This window comes from Aphis gossypii, chromosome 2 (genome assembly GCF_020184175.1).
Source record: "Aphis gossypii isolate Hap1 chromosome 2, ASM2018417v2, whole genome shotgun sequence".
Lineage (NCBI taxonomy): Eukaryota > Metazoa > Arthropoda > Insecta > Hemiptera > Aphididae > Aphis > Aphis gossypii.
In genome coordinates, this window is record NC_065531.1 from 20,365,441 (window position 1) to 20,387,269 (window position 21,829).

A 21,829-nucleotide genomic window follows, 5' to 3' on the forward strand; every position below is an offset into this window, starting at 1 on the left:
TTATAAAATATTGCCATCATCCTAAACCTAATTAAATAGATGAGCGTTTATATATGTTTGCACAACTACAGAATTGTGCTTAAATAGTATAGGTACATAGACATTTTTTATATAAAAAAAAAAAAAACTAAAATATACCTATAAGGAAACTGAAGTATTAACTTTATTGAGGATACGTTTATACATTACATTATGTTATAGAATTTTGATAAATGTATCTAGTTAATCAAATTATATGGTTTTGCAAATAGATTTCGTTTAATAATTCATTTATTTACATTCATTATGTATATAAAAAAAGCTTTGACGTAATGTACTATCTGGTGCACGCGTGTTGATTTATATTCTATCAAAACTTAAGAGGATACGAGAGAATTTAGGGAGCTCAATGGTTGTGTGTAAGGGTGGAGGAGAGGGGGTTAATGAGCTAACGTCATAAATTTCATCGGTGCATAAACAAGGCCGCGACTGATTTCAGTTTTATGAGCCCATAAATATAATTTAGTATGCTCGTTTAGTTCACGCATATACTGCACGCGGCGCGATGTAGGTATAATAATATGCACGTATATATATGGCCTGAGAACGTTCAACTTTAATATTTCAATCGATCATTTGCAAATATAGAGTAATAACTATTATACACACACACACATATATATATATATATAATTATTTATGTGCACATGGACGATTTTTAGATAAAAAAAATTTGATATTATAAATTATTACGAAAAAAAAGATTATAAATTTATAGTTTATATTATGTACCTATCCTAGTAAATATCGTATAATAACATGGCGCCACAATGTACTTATACTATAATACGGTAAGTAAGGCAAGTGTAGGAGTATTATTTTTTTTTAATAAATACGTTATATAGATATATTATATACACGATCGATTTTTGCACTGATTCTTGCCCGTGAGCCAAACGCAGAACATTGTTCACAAATCACAATAACAGGTTGTATTATTTTATACATTAAAGTATTGTACACATTATACGTTTATCTACATAGTATAAAGTACGTCCGTCGTTTAATCGTTGTATTGTTTAAGCACTTGTTGAAAAACGATTCAGTAACAAAATTATTTTCCAAAAAAATTAACGAAAAATTAATTAAAATATAAACAAATATGAAATAGTATTATAATATGTATGTATATTAATATTATTGGAATAAAAAAAGTTATCAATAAAATAAATATTTATAAAATACTTAAGGTATATTATACCTACATAGATTTAGAAATCTGCACGTTTAGTGTTTATTATAAAAAAATATTCTATACATAATAATATGTAGATAAGTATGACTAATATATATACTGCAATAGAGATACACACACATAAGTTACATATATACATACTAATATTATGATATAATGATCGTTATAATAGATATATGTATACCGAATACAGTAATAATAGACGAACAAATATTCGATTAAAAATTCAATTAATGTTAATATTATGTTATAATAGTTGTTGAAAATAAAATAAAAAAGATTTAATGAGTTATTAAATTTGCAAATATTTTACTTTTTATTTAATATCTCTAAAGTCTATACAAATAACCTATAATAACCAATAATAGTAATAATAGCTAAAAAAAAACGAGTTTTTTTTCAATTATATTGCTGATTTTTAAATTATCTTTTTAATTCTGAATTTTGTTTTAATTATTAAAAAGTTTATAATATGAGTTTAAAAATATCTATAGTTATTTAATAATTTTTTAGAGATTTATCTTAAATTAATATTTAAATATAATTTATTATTGGTACCTATTCAATATGACTATAGGGAATCTTAGGAGTTTAATACAACAACAAATCTGACTAAATTCATGAAAATAAATACATTTCGATGATTTAAAAGTTATTACTATAAGACTTACACATCAATATTTTTAGTTTTGTAAACTATGGGTTTAATAACAGTATCACAAAATATTCCACACAATAAAAAAAAAATTATTTTGATGCATCTATAATTTATGAAAAATGTAATATTCTTTTAACAAATTTAAGATTTTTATTTAATATTTTACTTAAATATTAAAATATATACCTAATAGTTAGTTTACCAGCTATTTACCTGTATATAATATATATTAGCAGTTCAAATTTAGTGAGTTAATTTATACACAAGTTAACAAGCAATTTTCACTTCTATATAATATCATATACATACCTATGTATTGCATACACTTAACAACAGTTAGCAAGGATCATTTGAATCAAATATATAATATATATACATTTAATGTAGCTATTATTAGTACTTGATTTAAGAGAAATTTATCAACTTTCTATACATTTATTTTTTCTTTATACATATCACAATGAATTAACTTTTTCAAATTTAAATATTAAGATAAATAACCATAATATGCAAAAAATGATTGTTTATAAAATATAGATACTAAATAATTATTTAGAGTACCTAAGATTTTAAATTACCATTTAGGACAAACATATGTCCTATAGTATAGTATATAAGTACTATTTATAATATTTAAAAACCTATATTAATGTGTATGGTTGTACACATGCAGATGCACAATTACCTACAGAATACAATTATTACTGATTATGTAAATATTATGATAAGTCTTACTTTTTCACAGTACAATGCGTTGCAATTTTCGGCTTGAAAATGGTAACTGCTATACGGATACGACATGTCAAGTGTGGTCATTTCGATAATTGGTTATACGCACTATAGTAATTTAATATATGTGTATGTGTGTATTATATAATACTAAAACTAAAACTATAATATGATATGAATATTTGGAGGAAAAAAACAATCACGTAACACCCGCGAACTTGTAGACTTGTCGAGATATCGTTTAAGACTGGTGCAGTATAACTAAAGAAAATCTGGCTTATGAAAAAAAAAATGTATCTATACCCGTGTTAAAAAAAAAATATAAAATAAAGACGGTTTAAACGAGTCTTGCCGTTTCATTGGCTCAACAATAATTAGTCGTTTACTACACCCACACTATATAACCACCACTTTGATTAGTCCCACAAACCGGCGTTCTACGCACCTTTAAAAAAAAATTATTAATTAATTTTTGAAAAACAAAAGCGAAATCATCTCGATACCGCACTTACAAGGTTTATAACAATTAAACCTACCGCATGATTTTAAGCTGTTATACCGTAGAATAAATAGCTTGCTGTATAGCTTTATTAAAATATATTAGGTATTTATATATGCAATGAATACTATTTTATGTAATTTATTGCACATAGTCTTTGGTCAAAAAAATATTAAAATTAAAATCAACACATATACTATACAAGTAAATGCATAACGAGTATATATATATATATATATTATAAATTGTAAAAATAATATAATATTAGTATACAAATATAAAAAATAATAATTAACACAGTTCGCTATATATATCCATTATAGCTATTTTAAATTTAATAACTATATATTTACATAACATATACTATATTATATTAAAACAATATTCAAAAATATTTTTGTCAACTACATATTTAAATGTTTGATTCGAGCACAACATTTAAAATTAGAAATGTCTAATTCATATATATAGGTACCAGAAATAGCGAACCTATACACAATAACACCAACAACTATTCTAAATAGATCATTAGTCGTAAAAAAAGTCATCAAAAATTACTGAAATCATTTAAAAAATAAAATATCATATTTATTATGTGCCAACAAGTCTTAATTGAATATCTATACACTACGGAACAATTAAAAATTTCTCGTTCAAAATACATATAAATATATATTATATATACCTACATAAAAAATATTTTCAAAATTAAATTTTTAAAATTAGAATAACTCATTTTTTATAAATTTAGAATTTGTTTACCTATGTGCTATTTATACTTTTAGTATAATGTAATACATTTAAATTATTTTATCCAAAAGTTTTAACACCTACCTAGCTCTAAATTGTTTTTCAGCGGTCTATCGTAATTTTTAAACACTAATTATGTCGAGTTGAATAAAAGATTTATTAATTTAATGATTCACTTATTTTGAATGGATCAATCATGATGAGCCACTAAATCATATAGTCATATAGAAACAGAGGTCATTAAATGTAAAATTATCTTACAGTTGCAACTTGCAAGTGAATTTCACTCCGCGAATAATTATTCTGTATTTCTGTGTCGTTGATGATACGGTAGATGATAGATCGAACGCATATCGTTATAATATATTAATATTATTGCATACATTATGATCTTTAGGATCAATGCATAATTTATTGTATAATATAATACACGTATAACCGAGTAACATGTCGTCGATTCATTGAAACTGTTCGACGAGTGAATTTCCATGAGAAAAAAAATCGATAAGAAGAAAAAAATACAAAAGTCTACAAAACGATTTTGACCGAAAAACAAATTTCAATGTTTAGTGGATGGTTAAAAGATTTAAGGTTACGACTGTAAGTTGTTATATTTCCGATTAATTCCTTATAGGTATAATGTATATACATTTATTATAGGTATAACTGATAATTCATAAATCATAACTATCATGACAAAGTGCCTCCACTGCTACAGGTAGAACTCTATTCACTTTAATTTTTTATATCATAATTATTTTGATTATTAAGATAATTATCCAGATACTGTTACAGATGACTTAAGTACAAAATTGTCTTTGAAAAAAAAGATTAAAATATGCATGTCATATAATAGACTTTCTTTCCAATATTGTATTAATTGCTTTACTAGGACGATTACGTCTTAAAACTTTTGCAATACAACTCTATATTTTAAATTATGAATAGTGAGATTTGATAATATTTGCGTAATTTTTATCATTTTCTTGTATTATTATTATAAAATATATAGCTGCGTTATTTTTTAAGTACTAATAATTTATTTATATTCTATTATTTTTTAGGTAATTGAAAATATTTTAAAAATATTAAGAAAAAACATATTTTACTAGTCGTCCGCACGTTTAATATTGACTTTTCATTAAAAAAAAAAAGTAATGGAAATTATTAAGTGATTGCAAAAAGCAGTGGCGTTAAGGGGGTGGCATAGGCCAACGCCCGAAACACAGGTCGGCATCATGGGCGTGTATATTTATAGAGAACACACAATAGACAAATTGTATCGTCACAGGTAGGTATATAGCTAGAAATCATATATATTATATCTAATTTCTTTCATAAAATCAAAAAGGATTGTTTTTTTTTGTATATGTATACATGAAAAAAAATAAAATGTGTTAAAATTGTGTAGTGCTACTATATATTTTATAGTCGATAAAAAAACACAACTAAATTAGATGGCGCAAAAATCGTTTATAGGCGCCAGAGGCGGTATCCTCCGTGTGCCGTTCTAATCTCACGGATATTGGATTTATTGGTCCGCAGTTACGCATTAAATATATAGGTGTATAGATAAACCTACGCATTACTCACCGGGAACATCAAAATCACTATTTTTGTCCCAAACAATCAAAATCATTTTAATTTAAATCGAAAAATTCAAGTATCTAGCATAACAGTTGATTAACTTTTAAAATGTATACACTATAAGTGTACATTTAAATGCCTAATTAAATTATTTGAATTAATTGAAATTATAATAACTATTACAATAGTATAAAATAAACACAAACATATATATAGTGTCTTTAAACATACAATGATACGTAATACTTGGAATAATGAACGCATGATCATAATGACATCTTATGACTAACACAGATTATAGAATAATATTTTGTTACAAGCCCTGCTGTGGATATCATAAGAGAGAGAATATATTATTATTATTATTAAAAATATTATCCTCGATGTTTTGAAGATCGTTATTATTAAAGTGCCTATAAGAGATAATGTTTTTGATATTTATAACAAAAAATTGTTTTTTTTTAATTTATATCCTCGTGTACGTACATTGTAAATATTGTAAAGTTGACCTTAATCCCTTTTTGTCGGTAAAATGTGTCGCTGGAACCCGATTTTTTTATCGTACAACACTTTAAAAGGGTTTCGTTAACATAATTTTTAAGCTATTAAAAGGGAGTGATAATGACCGTCATTTAACACTACCCGCGTATACGTCGACGATATCCAATTTTTTTGTTCGTTAAAGTGTGATTTATTTATATTAATTATTATTACGCATTTTTGTATGGTTATGCGATACGATACGGTACTGCAGGCACAACACTTACGTTATATGTACCTACTACTGCTTCACAAAAATGATCTTCATCATTAGCAATACCTTATTGGCATGAAAATCCTAAGTTATTCCTCACCAATATATTATAGTGTGCGTACTTTTTTTCCATAACAATAACTGAATGTTTTAACACTGCTGCGCGCAAGTATCATTAATATATTACAAATTTCACGTAGGTAGGATAATGCGTATCCATTATAATGCCTACGTGAAATGAAAAAAAAACACGATGGTAATAATATTATCGTTTAACGTACGACGATGCAGGAACACGACTACGATAAATCGTCGCGTGAAGGGATCGGCGAGGGGAGAGGACTGCGAAGGAAACGGTAAATATTATTATAACGCCGTTTATGTATAGGTGAAATCAAATAAAAAAAAAAATCGTTCGATTAAATTTCCCACGAGCGCGTTTCCTATTAATATAATAAAATATTATAAAATATGACGTACATAACACACACTCGTCGCACGACGTTTCCGCGGCGGGGGCGGTTGTCGATTCGTGCTGTATATAGTGCGATGAAATTAACTTTGCGAACTCGTTACATATACTGCCGCGGCGGCGTAACAATAACCGCGATGATAACTACGATATATAACGTGCGCGATGACCCGCGCACACACCGCGCGTAATATCGCGTAGTAGTTAAATAATTTCGCGCTCGATCCCTTGTAATATTATTATTGTGATAATATTGTATTGTCGCGCCGGGACCGTCGAGATCATATCGCCGAAACACCCTGCGCCCGGAGCGGGCGGAATAAATTATCGCCGGTGCCCCGGACAGATCGAGCGCGAACGGCGCGCGTGCACGTCGCCGCAGCACGGGGCGCGAAGCGAGCGGCCGCGGGCCACGCCGTCTTGAGAGCGCGTCGTGAAATATTCGTAAATTATTATTATTATTTTATAGTGACGACGGTCGCGTGCACAGTTCTATAAAACAGCAATATCACAATAAATATCATCCTTGCCGTCGAGGTTACCACGTGTGCGCGTTGCTACTCTGCTTCTGTCGTCGTCGTGGTCGTACGCACGCGAACGAGTGTGCGTAAGGAGAGATGCGTTTGAATAATTACCGAGCGGTCTTTCTGTCCGTTCCACTGGCCACCGCCGCCGTTAAATTGGCCGAACGCGCGCCCGCTAAATAATACGATAATATTATTATTATTATTATATTATATTCTCTGTGTGTGTTTGTTTGTCTATACCGTTCGTTTGTCGTCCGCACTTGTTAACGGACAATAATATAATTATTTCGCGTCTGTAATGTTTGGTCGTTTGTCATACATTATATTGTGCCGCGCCGCGCGTTATTGCCGATGACATATCATGTCATTATATTATTCCCCTGCTGCACGCGCCGTGGCCCTATGACCGCGTATATAGTCGACGACACGACCGCTGCAGCCATACTATACGTATATAATATTGAATATTCGATATAATGACCGTACCGCGTTCGCGGTTATTACCGCGGTGGTCGTGACGCGCCCCGTGTACATATAACGGAATACCGCGGTGGGCGTTCTATATATATATAATATTATTATAAGTATACGTTTTTAAAGCCACGTCAAGTCGATTTTTCCGATTTTTTTTTATATTGCGAGACGGCGAAAACGAGATGTGCATAATCATAATGTACGAGACGCGCTTTATCGTTTCTATAAACGAGTATATAGATAATTTTGTGTTGATTGATTGTGCGTTATACATACAAGTACCTACTTATATATTATGTAATGTCGTATTATACACATGTAGTGTACTATTTAATTAATATTCCGCACGACATGCTAATACTACGGGCTTGTCGAGCAGGTACCTGCCTACATACATGAGTGTGTGTGTATACATAACCATTTTGATAATCCGCGTAACTTTAGTAGTGCTTTTATTGAATATGCTCGCGTACGAGTATACTGCACTTACACGCAATTAAACAAGAATCGTTTTTTAATCGCAACGTGACACGAAGCGTGATATTTGTACTGCAGTATAATAGGTATGCACAGTATTAAATAATTATGTGTATCGTAAAAACTTTTACGTTTTAAACGCACCACAACTGCAGCTGTAATACCGCCGACCGCCGTATAGTATCGTATATTAGGTAGGTACCTGCTGATTATACTGACGCATAATACGCTATTTGTCTATATTCCTACATATACTCGAGTATAATATACTTTAGCAGTATAGCATATTATGATATTATAGATGTTTTTAAGTACCAAACTGATCTGATTTTTAGTTTATCTATACTTTATTAGCTACTGAGCTATGGTATATATATATATATACATACGATGATAATCACGCTATACCCATGGACGTTTTAAGTAATTATTATATCGTTGGATAAATATCCTATAGTGTGAGAATTGGTTCAATGAAAAATAAATGTATAAAATATAATATGCTATAGAGATCAACGATATAGTAGGTGTATATTGTTATTATATGATGCCATGATGGTGCCTATAATACGTCATTTAACCGTCAAATCACGAACAAAATAATAATTATAAAACATGTGTAAGACCTCTAGTCCTCTACTTCATTTCATACATCAGGTATTGTTTTGTTTTAAGTATATTATAATTTATAATTTAAGTATTTAATTATCTAAAAATAATGATCTTTGGTTTATTACTACAATTTAAATTGCATTAATACTGATTTTAATAATACATATTTTATAGCAATATTTGTTTTAATATAATTTTAGTATCACATTGTTATACGATGGAAAACTCTAATATAAACAATAATAGTATCAGATGGCTGCAACCACACACCTGGTTTTTAAGAGTTTAAAATATAACAGAAAAATACATAATCTGTATAAAAGAAGTGAAATCAATAAATCATTCAATCAATAAATCATCAACTTAAATAACAATATAATATTATACACGTATACTTATAGCCTATAGTTGAATTACAGGTCATTTGAGGTACCTAAAGACCTTATACTTCAGTAAAAATCTCTACATTGTTTTCATTTTTCTCTTGTATAATTGTTTTTTTTATAACAGCACTGACATAATATACTTGTTAGGATTTTTAAATGAAGTGTTTGATAAATACCATAATACATCTCACTTCACGTTTACGGAGAAACTAAAATCTATACTATTTATATACAATTTGTCGAATAAAAAGCTTATAGATACTTCCAAATTATTGTTTCAAAAGCCCTGCGGGTAAATAATAATTAGTAAACTGCAATTAGAGTGAATTGTAGTTTATAAGTTCATATTTCTTTTTACTTTTTACTAAACAAAAATAATTTAAAATAATATTATAGAAGTTATTGTTACTGATTCCCTAGAAAAAACACTACAACAACCAGCAGGTGTACACGACCCTTATAAATCAATTATATTTACACCAAATTACCATAGACAGGGATCTATCTTTTTTCAGTTTTTAAATTTATGGATCAAGAATTTTATAATTTACTTTATACCTGACGTGTCTTGTGCAATACACGTCTACACAGAGGCGCATGTACCTATTATGTTAGACCCTTCCGGGAGGGTTAGCCGGAAATGAGAATTATGATTTTAATTTTTTTCATACAATACATATACGCACCGCGAGTTTGAACATAACTTTTTTTCATTATCCATTTTTAAACTTATTTCTGAGTTTTATATTGATTTTGTTTTATTTTAAGAACACTAAAACATAAAAAATTACTCTTTTTACGACTGCTTTGAAAATTATATAATATATTCAAAGGTTGTACAATACGAATATAATACACACGCGACGATTGATTCAAGTAATTTTCACACTAAATAATACAAAAACCCATGAAATATTCACCGCGCGTGACCTCAGGGTTAAGACCGTGCGTTATTGATTGGCCGCGGGAACACACTCACACAAGCACGCGTTATATACATCACACGGGAGTACACGACACACACAAAATACATGCACGAGTGCAGTGTGCATATTATTATAATATACCCAATATCTACAGTAATACTGTTTAGATTATGACACGTTATAAGGCCCAAAGCTGTTCCTGTACACGTATAATCTCTTGCTCGTCCGTATACTTTACCTATAGGTACGTCTTACTTATGGAATTATATAGAGAGACACAACACATACACACATACCTATTTCATACCTATTTATATAATATGTTTGTATACAAGCACACATGCACACACTCGAGCACGTACTTGTGCAGTGTATACAGCCACACATAATGCTGCAGGTACCTGGTACCTAGGTGTATAAAAAAAGTGCATGAAAAAAAATCACAAATAATATTATTTTATACTGTATGCAGCCTGCTGCAATGTTTGTGCAGTAATTTACGACTTGTAACAAAACGTTTTGTATAATATTACGCGCACTGCATTATACGTATATAAGTACACATAATATTATATACGCGAATGTCTTATTGCGTTGTGAAGCGTATAGGTAACCTACCTACCTACCTATATCACATTTTATACTCATGTATGTACGTGTGATGTATATATATATATATAACAACCAGCTGTATGAAATATGAGACGTGCCACACAGCCTCATCGCGAGTACAACGTAGGTAGGTACCGATAGGTGTACATAATAATAATAATATGTAGTGCGAGTGAGAAAGAGTTGGACGAAGATTCTCCGTGAGATAACCCGGGCGAGTGGACCCTCGTGCGTATGCGTTTGTGTGCGTATGCGTTTGTGTGCGTATGCGTTTGTGTGTGTGCGTGTGCGTGCGCGCGTATATATACAATCCGTCCGGATGGACGGGACGAAAATTTACAGGCTATAATTACAGGGGAAGCGACCGTATTTAATTATAGGCTTAGGGGGATTATCCTCTGCGACCAGACTACGGCGGCGGCGGCGGCGGCGGCGGTCGAATTTTAACCGAACCGCCGCCGCCGCCAATATGATTCATTGCCGCTGCCGCAGCGCGTTAAAAAACTGACAAAGCGGAAAAAGCGCGCATCGAATCGTATTTATATATATATATTATGAATACCGGTACACATGTATCGAGGTATACGCGCGTGTGTATGTGTATCTATATTTATTTAATTTTTATTTTTTTACAACTGTTTGTAATAAATTATAATTCACTTGTGTATATCTTTTTTATATAACGAAATAATCATATTGTCTTATAATATAAAAACGATTAAAAAAGAAGGTGGGACGAACGAGTTATTACGTATTATTATTGTGCTGATGCGATAATATACGTTTGAAAAACAAGTGCTTTATCTTGCAGTGATATATATATATATATAGATACGTAACTGTTGTAGCCCTGTTTCATCGACTGTAGGAAAGTCGTTAACGTTGAATCTTTCGACTTTGTGCAATTTAAATAGTCATCACCTCTAAAAAAAATTGACCTATTTCGTATGTAGTTTACATTTTTTTGGTAGGATCAATTACGAGTGTATACCATTATATTACCATACTGTCGCTTTAGGATTGGTCGTTATAATCGTTGTATTAACATAGGTATTATTAGTTATTTTCTAAATTCTAACTTTCCACTCTCCCATTAGATACCCACTCATTAGCTTCTTTTAAATGTATTATATAGTTAATACTATATTATATAAAATTAGGTATAGATATGTGAAATGCAGTTATACTCTCACTAAAAATACATACAACTTTAAACGTCTATTCAAAACCGTTTTAAGCTTTCTTTTGAATTCATTTTAATTATTGACTTCGAATTGAATTTTACCACAGTTCTGTGTAGTTAAGTTAAGTTATTTAATCTATTATCATAGATTATAAAATAGTCCATTCTATAATCAATGTTATTATTATATAAAAATTCACATTTTTATCCTTATATTTTATTCATACGCTTTGACCCCTAATTTACCTCTACCGAATTATTTATTATTAGATAATATTTTTTACTATATATTATGTTATCTATTTCAAAACAATTGAGTATAATTTCTATGTATATAGATATACATACATTTATGATATTGCCATCATTAAGTATCCATATATATTATGTACTATAGATAGGTACTCCATACGACCATACCCAATACCCATGTGTACAAATATAGAATCAACATTACATTATTTTAATTTTTTAATACATATTATATCATCTAAATATTCAATATTCAACATGGGTAATGCGCTTGGTATATATTTCCGATTCTCTAATTTAACAGATTTAATAAGCGTGTTTATTTTAATATATTAATATATAGAGAAATTCTGCATATAATATATCTTTTTATATTTGTATAGTAAAAACATAAACATAAGCGTTTAAGACTAATAACACGCAAAATCCTGCACTACATTTTACGAGTACAATAGATATCAAATATTACTATAATACGTACTAACTATTTTTTACTTGGGGAATTCAATTTTTATCACAAAAAAATTAATAAAAATACTTTGACCACAACATATAAATTCAACATGATATATATATAGATTTCCTAAAATAATTTCAAATGTTTTATATAATAATATTATTTCTTTTTTTTTTTTTGGCTTCGTCCCGAACCGTCTTTGGAGCTCTGAGGAAAAAGCAAGCTGTCTTCGTGAATCATTAATTAATGTCACGAGGGCCCGACGGCGACGGCAGCGGCCAATGGTCGGAAGTCGTGTTGCCACGGGAGACGCGAGTGGGCGTTAACCGCGTGCCCTCGAGGAAAACTCTGCTGCGGTGGCGATGCGGCAGCGGTGGCAGAAAGGGTAGGGAAATGGTGAAAAACTATTTTCCCGTGGCAACAATCCGCAGAACAAGGGCAATAAAATATTTTACACGAACTCGAAATAGTTCTGTGCGATACGAGAAACCGAAAACGCGCAAACAATACATATAATAATATTATGTATATGTGGGTACTTCACCAAACGAAATATGTACACCTATATTTATATCAAAACTTATGTTTCTGATAATATCATAACAATGTTGTATAAACATATAATCCGTAGTCTATCATATTATAATATATTTTACATTAAAATATTAAATATCATATTAACGTATAGATATAATCATTTCAATGCTAACAATATGTCCACTAAATTACCACCATTATAATATGATGCGATCAACAAAATTTTAATTAATAAAGTTGACTCAAACTGCGCATCATAATAATTAATAATATAGTTTATGTACACCTACTACGTATTATATTTTATTATCAGAACAATGATAAAATAATAATACTATTGTGAACTGTTGCAATATTTTGTAAAATACCGTTGGTCGAGAATGTTTCCATTTTCCCAAAAATAATATATAAAATACATAATACGTATTTATTTACCTAGATAATAATTCCATTTATACGTATATAATATAATATACTATACGGGATCTAATTTTGATAGAAGGTAACCGTAATAACTAATAAGGATTAAACTTATTAAAAAATTAATTTTCAATACATTATTCTTATGAGGTAGGTATACATAAATATCGTCTAATTACAGGGTCTACAGAGTTTCGGGAAATTCTGTATTATCTATATACTCGATCTAAGATCATCAAATTAACCCACATAAGGTGTATTGTATATTGTACACCATATAGGTATATATATATAGGAAAAAATAAATATTAATACGATCAAAGTGTGATCTAAAATAATTTCCTTTATAATCTAATACAAGTAGGTTGTATATATAGACTATAATGTACCTATCTGTAGTCTATACTAATATAAAATAAAATAATTCCCAAATACTTACATAACACGATAATTTTATTTTCACCGACTATATAATACTATGTACCTAATACCTATACATCTCCTATAGTATAGTCACAGAATAATATATTTTGAATGATTGTATAAAGATACAATATTACATTATGCCTTATGGTTGTTGTTTATCGTAGTCGAATACTATAGGATATGGAAAAAGCCCAATCTTTCTTGCCGGTCACGTAACATGTTCTCATCCACATCGTGATAGACATTAGTCGGCTCGGGTTAATTTTTTTCGTTCGCTACTCGGACCACCGTTATGAAAAATACAATCCGGTTTAGAATACAATTTGGTGGTTAATCGGTTTACAAAATGAAAATTCAGTTTTAATTAATCTTTGGAAGAGGATCGAAGATTTTTATTTTCCTATTTAGGTACATCGGAAATTGGTTATTGAAAAGGTCCTCGCACCTGTCGTACCTACTATTGTTATTACCCGTGAACGAGTTGATGAACTGTCTCATAACTGGAGAGTTAGTAAAATATTAAGTGGCTAATGTTTTTTTATGAAAATATTTGAATAATATTCATAAGAAATTACAAATTATCTTTAAAATTATATTACATTAACTATACGTCGAACAGAGTAATTATTATAATTATTTTATCCATTAATATTTTTTTTTTTTAAAGCAAACTAATTATAAGTATTTTCTCACTAAATTATTTAATTTTAATTGATTCAGACATAATTTAAATTTAAAATACGTAAATAAATACACGTAAACATAATTATGTAAATATCATGAGTATATATTATCTATGCTACTTTTGAATTATATGCTTATATTTTATTCTTAAAAGAATAAATATATATTTTAAAATTGTCTTAAAAAATAATTATCTGCTTACATGTTATTATGAAACTATTTAACATTAAAATAGATGAAAATTATTAATAATCTATTAGATATTTAATGATTTTAGCTGTTTATTATAAAGTATAAATAGGTTAGGTACTTAAGTATTAATTTATATCTTGTATTTCTCATTATTTATTCGTATTACATACTAGCAATACTTTTACTTAGCGTTAGACACTTGCAAGGCTATGAATAATTTTTATTTTTAGTGGCGTTTTCATCCAATCCCTAATTTGGACAACCAACGATTTTTAAAGCCGTATATGAACTTTCAATTGTTCTCTCTGTCACCGTGCGGTGTAACTTTCTTCTCCATCACACACACACACACCACACACACACACACACACACACACACACACATATTCACTATTCATAAACAAATGTCATTCACACACACGCACACTCGCACACACTCTGAGTTTTTATTTATACGCTTAAAATATTGTAATAATATTACGATACGATATGTGTGTACTGAAAAGTTGACGTATTATACCTCCCTTATTATTTGTAGAGCGTGGCATTTTCTTCAAGAGCGCCGCCGCGATCACCGTCCCTCCGCGTCGTCCACCCTCTAATCATGGGTCTTATATATTATACCAAACGTCGGCAGGGTCTGCTAGAAGTGCCGTTTCCGCCCATTATCAATCGCTGGCTCGTCTGAAATCGGCGGCACCGCTTATTTTTCACAAAAACCCCCGACCGGCGTTACGCTCGCGCACGATGGGCGTGCCGCACTAACGATAAATCAACCTGAGCCACCACCGCCGCTGCTACCACCGACGCCGCCAGAAAGTCACTTTCTACTATACATAAACTACCCCGACTCCACTCAGACTTCGTGCACAAATTCACATACATATACTATATATATTATATGGTATACAGTTCTATGTGTATGTGTGTGCGTGCGTGTGTAAAACGCCATGAATAACAAATTTCTATATCATACATGACCCTCGGCGCATGATGATAGCCCTATGAATTTTTATGTTACACGCGCACCACCACACTATATTATATATATTTATATATATAAAATATGTGTTCTCTAGTGAAAAACTATTTTTATACCGTCCGTATATTATGTATGTATAGGTATAATATGTTGTATAAAGTCCGTCGATAAATCTCAAAGTACGAATGAAAAATAATAAATAAAATTTTCCATCTCACAGATTTTTATATAAAATACCCTACTGCAAGCATATAATATATTATAGTACAAACATAATATTTCTATGATGTATTTCTGCTAAAACAGCGAAATGCCCCGGCTATAGGTCAAATTCCTCAATTTTCTTTATGCGTATAACATTTAAATCATCTTGTTTGTTTCGGGGTATACTTCCGATGTATAATCGTATAATAATATAAATATTATATAAAATATTATGTATACTACTAGTTTTTCATTATTTTTAGCACGCTTGGCATCAACTATTAGAATAATAAAAAAATGGTATTCATACTACCTATATAGTTACAATGAAATATATGGGACACACATTTATTACTTGAAATTAAAACAATAATACAACAATTTTTAAATAATTCATATAGTTTAAAGCATCGTTAGGTTAAGGTAATAAATATATCTAGTAAATAAAAATGTAGGTACATTTTTTACATTGTTGACATTTGGAATAACAAGATATTTTATTATTATACTTTAAAAACAGACAATAAATATTTGAAAATTAAAAGTATATAACTTTATCATAGCATTATAACCAAAAATTCTACAATATTGAATGTTAATTCTACTTAAAAGTTTATAATGAAAATAGCAATTTATCTTTATGCCTTTTACTGGTATTTAGCTCTAATTCTGGTAATATATTGATAAGTCATGATGTATTACATTAAGATTGTAATATCAAACATGACTTTGTATGTAATCATAGTGTATAATTGTACGATACACAATCATTTATGATTTTGCTTTCTTTTGAATTTATAATAACTATTATTATTACATAGTCTACACATAATGTATAAATTGATAATTAATGTATACAGATAAATATCATAATATTATAATCACTAATCGGCTATTTAAATTATAAGCGAACTAAACTTGTAACTTTTCATTCAAAAAATGCGCACACTTATAATCTATGTTTATATTTTCAAAATAATCGTTACAGCACGCATGTACCTACATCTTTAAAGTTTTACTACAAATTTTACACGCATAATTATAACATGTTAGAAGTAACTATTTTTTTTTTTAATGAAATAATCACGTTATCGTCATATCACTTATGTTTTACAGAAGATTTAAAAAACAACTTTGCAATTATTTCTAATCAACTTTAAACTATTCGTCGAAAGCAGAAAAAAACAAGATATTATCGTATGACTGACGATTAAATATAATTTTGTTTGTGGTTCTTTAAAAATAAACGTTCTGTTTTGAAAACACGATACAACCATACATAAAAACGTACACTATAATAATTTGTTCATTTCAGATTAAATCAATATTGTTTCCAAATTATAATTCGACACCGCACATTGGCCATTGAGATATTCAAGCCGCCCCCATAACACTATTAAAATTAAAAATCCAAGTTTAATATCGATAGAATACTACCTATATATGTATATATATATATATAAGAGGTCAATGGTTAATTGCTTACGCGTATTAATTACATTTCAAATGACAGGTGCAACAGTGGTATATAAAAAAAAAATCTAAGAAAAACGACGACGAACGTGAATTGTTTATTCATAAAAAAAAAAGTTTAAAAAAACTATACAGTCGCCTTTCGTGAGAATATCGGTTTGATGATGTCCAATCGTTATTATTATATTATTATATTTTTTTTTTCACTGGATTCGAAAACGATTATTTATTAGTTTTGATTATATCTGCGGTCCGGTTTAACTGCCGGTTTAACTATATATATATAGTTATATATCATGTATCGTATATGAACGTACATGCGGAACAATGTATATTGTACCTACGTCGTGTAAAAAAAAAAATAAAAACACAAACCGACTGTATACAACTTGTGAGTATATATTCTCGATACAATAACATATAAAATCGTGTATATACGTGTGTGTAATAACACAAACGCCGTGTACAAAATATATACGGAATATATATATCGGGGGGCTCATATTATTATTATTATTATTAAATCGTGGGGATGCGATGTGTGACGAGTGGCGACGACGTATAGTGGCGAAAACAGAATGTATATATAGTATTACGAGGATTCGTCGTCGGGTTGACGTTTAAATTGCAGGTTTCGATTAAATTACTACACACAATATGCTAAACTACGCCGCCTGCTCGCGGAGTAGTGCGAGCTCTGTTTAGTAATAACAATAATAATAATATATATTTATATAAAATACGTGCTCGCGCGAGTGTGTGTGTGCGCGTACCTACGTCGTATACGCGGTGGCTGGCGTGGCAGATTCTATATATCCTCTTCGGCGGCGGCGAAGACGACCTGTACCCCCCTACCGCCGCCGCGCCGGGGCCGGAGAGCAGCAGTCGAAAAAACACACACACCGCTAAAAAAAAAAAAAAAAACCACCGGCCCCGCGCGAAAGTAGTAATTTATCGGTGGAGTTAATTTTAATTGTATACCAGCTGGCGTTCGAAATTACAATGTATATATAATATTATTATATTATAATGTATCGCTGGCTCGCGCGCTCGGCCTGTGTGTTTCGAGCCCGTCAGGCATTGTAATCTTTTCGGTGTAGCCACTGTGCGCGCGGCGAGTCGCCTTATACATTCGTGGATTTATGGCTGCTGCTAAACGCTCGCGCGCGCCCGCTCACACGATCGGCCGCCCGCGATAACCCGGTATAATTTCTGATTGATGGGCGTCGATTACCGGATTACCGGACTGTCATCGAGCGGCGTGTCGGAAACGCAGAGCGTATATAATAATAATCGACCGATACGCCGCACACGCGGTATACATATTTTTATAGCGGTCGTATACGCGTTTATTACAATACGTTAATCCGTATAAATCCATATTATATTATTCGCGGAGTTATAGTAAAACGCGATGTACCTGTGTGATACTTATTATTTCATTATAATCTAATTCGAGTAGGCAGGTAAATGTCATCGCGGCCGGCGTAGGCGAGTAGCCAGGATTTTTTATTTTTTTATTTTTTTTTTTTAGGTGGGCAGGAGGTGTTTCGATTTCGTATTTAATCATCATCACTTGGCCGCCGAGGGAGTGGTTCACACACTCTGTGCGTCTTTTCATACAAGTAGGTACCTATACCTATAATAGTAATCGATCTTTATGATAATACTTTCTGTATAAAAACGGCTGACGCGGGGTGTAACAACGCCAAAAACACTCCCTTACAGGTTACGCTACGCCACTATGTATTCTCGTCACAGTCGACGTGAGTATTGATGACTGTACAATGTACATATTATATGAGTATAATCGCATCGTCCTGAAATGATTATTAGTGAAATCGTGATGCTTTCTCATCGATCACAATGTGTCTTGTTGATATAGTTATGAAATCCTTCCGGATTACGAAATACAAAGTAAACTTCACACATCATTTTGTTTATACGTTCTATGATTCGTGTTATATATTGATTATAAGTTATATATGTTTTGAATGACAAGAATATATAATTTTTACATTTCTATAATAACAAGTAAACAATTATTTGCAATTAAGTATTTATCGTTATTTATAATTACATAACGGTCAAGGGGCCAAAACCAAAACGTTTTAAACAAATTGATCATTTACGTATATAATAACTTTTTTTCCTCATGGTCGTCAAACTATTATTAAATCTTCTTGAGTTTCAGTAAAGGTTAAATTTCAAAAATTAGCCAAATTTCACAATTAGTCAGATACATGTCAAAGTAGGTTCACTTGTTGAGTTTGCCATTATACAGGTCACAAATTTCAAATGTTTTCGACCATCCACTATCCTGCAATACTACCTTACTAACAACTATATTATATTATATAATATGGAAAAATATTTATGCCACTCAAAGTATTGTTTCATATTATTTACTTTAATAATATAGAATATAATATATATATATATATTCTGTAGTTGAATATAGGAGATTCTTTTTGTGGATCAGCAAACCTGCAGGTCAAAAGATTTTTTTAACATAAAAAAAATGGACCATAATAATCTTTAAAATATATAAATAATGTTGTGTCCGCTGACTTATACGTCTTCTATTCGTTGTAGTTATTATTGTAAATTGTAAAACAATGCAGTTATTTTAAAATATATGTGTAGTGTATGGCACATAATTTTAAGTTGAATTATTCCGAATGAAAGATATACCTAAATATAAGGTATACATATATATTGTGACGTATACGTAAGAATATACGTGAACAGTATATTATACAAACACGCAGGACTCATATAATAATCGTTAATCATTTTTGCATCATTAATCCGTTTCGCCATCATCGAATAACGTAGGTTGTTGTTATATAATATATATATATTAACTACTTTTAAACCTCCCCGTGCAACAGAAATACGTCACGCTGGGGGGAGGAGGAGCTGGAAAAAAACGCTTTAAGCGAGTCTTGACAAATTATTATCATCCACTCAACTACCGGAGTTTTGGATTAATGATTTTACGAGCGCGAGACGAAGTAAAAATATTGTTTTGTTTGGGTTCATGCGCCAGACAGGTATGAAGCTAATCGATGTTTAACGAGTTCATCAAGGGATTCGACATTAGGTAACACAGTATAAAAATTTTTTTAGTACCGTATAAATTGTGTTGATGCACAATAATTAGGTCAGGTAAAAATGCCCATTCTATTTATCATTTTTTTTCCCCCCAAATCGTGGTTCTAACGACCCTATAGTAAAAGTTATACAATTATAAACGCTTTTTATACTATATGTATATAATGCGAACCCTTATTATACTTTGTGCAGCTTACAAAAAGAAAATATTTACTCTTAAGAAACTTTGAATTACATTTCATAAATTTATGAAATAAATTACAAAAGTAACTTCAGTTTTTAGTTCTATTTAATAAATGCATTTTTGTGGGACTATATTATAATGACTTAATAAATATTTAAATAAATTATAAGTAATAAGAGGTAAATTAATGGGAAACAAGCAGTAGTTAAATTAATAAACGCTTTGGTACAAATATAAAACATTTTTCTGATTATATATTCTATTCATAAACGCTGGTTAATATACAATATAATTAAATTTTAAATTTTAAAGAATTCAATTTTTTTTTCTGTTATTTTCTCAATAACTAATAAATAATAATGAATTATTTATCAAGGTATAAAACATAAATTTCAAAATAATTATATATTTTTTATAAGTGGATATAAAATTAAATTTCATATTATTTTTGTGAATAACTCTAAAAACCACTCTATTATATCTAGAGAATAGTAAATAGAAGTTGTTGCTATAATTTTTTTTTCTGATCATATGTTTTTATTACAAGGACATATTTATTATTTTTTCCATTAATTTTTAAGTAAAGTTGCAGTGCTATATTTGATAAAACTTGATACATACAAAATTTAACAGCTACCTACAGAGTTTGTGTATGCATAAACGACCCGGCTACAATATAGACTTTATATTTTACCCTTTCAAGTGCATAACCTATAATTATCATTATCACATGGACATGTATTTAAAAAGAAAATACTTTATTTACAACAACAAAAAACACTTGTTTATTTTGAAATCGTTAAAGAAATAAAAATTAAAAAATTAAATAACTGTATAATAATTATCGAATTTATCAATAAAAAATCTACGATTAAAAAAAAAACTTAATATAAAACAACTATATTTAATTTAATTCTATTTATTTACCTATTACCTATCTACCTATTTCACTTTCAGTTTTATAAATAAATTTTATAAATTACCTAGAAATATAGACATCGTTTTTACCAGAACCTCAGTT

At 29.9% G+C, this 21,829-nt stretch overlaps 1 protein-coding gene across 2 annotated transcripts in view; it reads right to left on the minus strand.

The window, feature by feature from the left end:
* The window catches only part of LOC114131094 (transcription factor Sp9), a 71,749-nt gene that overhangs the window by 30,618 nt on the left and 19,302 nt on the right, over nucleotides 1-21,829 (minus strand). The window contains exon 1 of one of the 2 annotated variants that reach the window (XM_050199362.1): nucleotides 2,628-2,874. The exons of the other annotated variant lie outside the window; for it this stretch is intronic. Within the exon in view, the coding sequence (XP_050055319.1) occupies nucleotides 2,628-2,708 (81 nt within the window). The 5' untranslated portion in view covers nucleotides 2,709-2,874. Of the gene's footprint in view, nucleotides 1-2,627; nucleotides 2,875-21,829 lie in introns of those variants that run through there. 2 annotated transcript variants of the gene reach the window in all.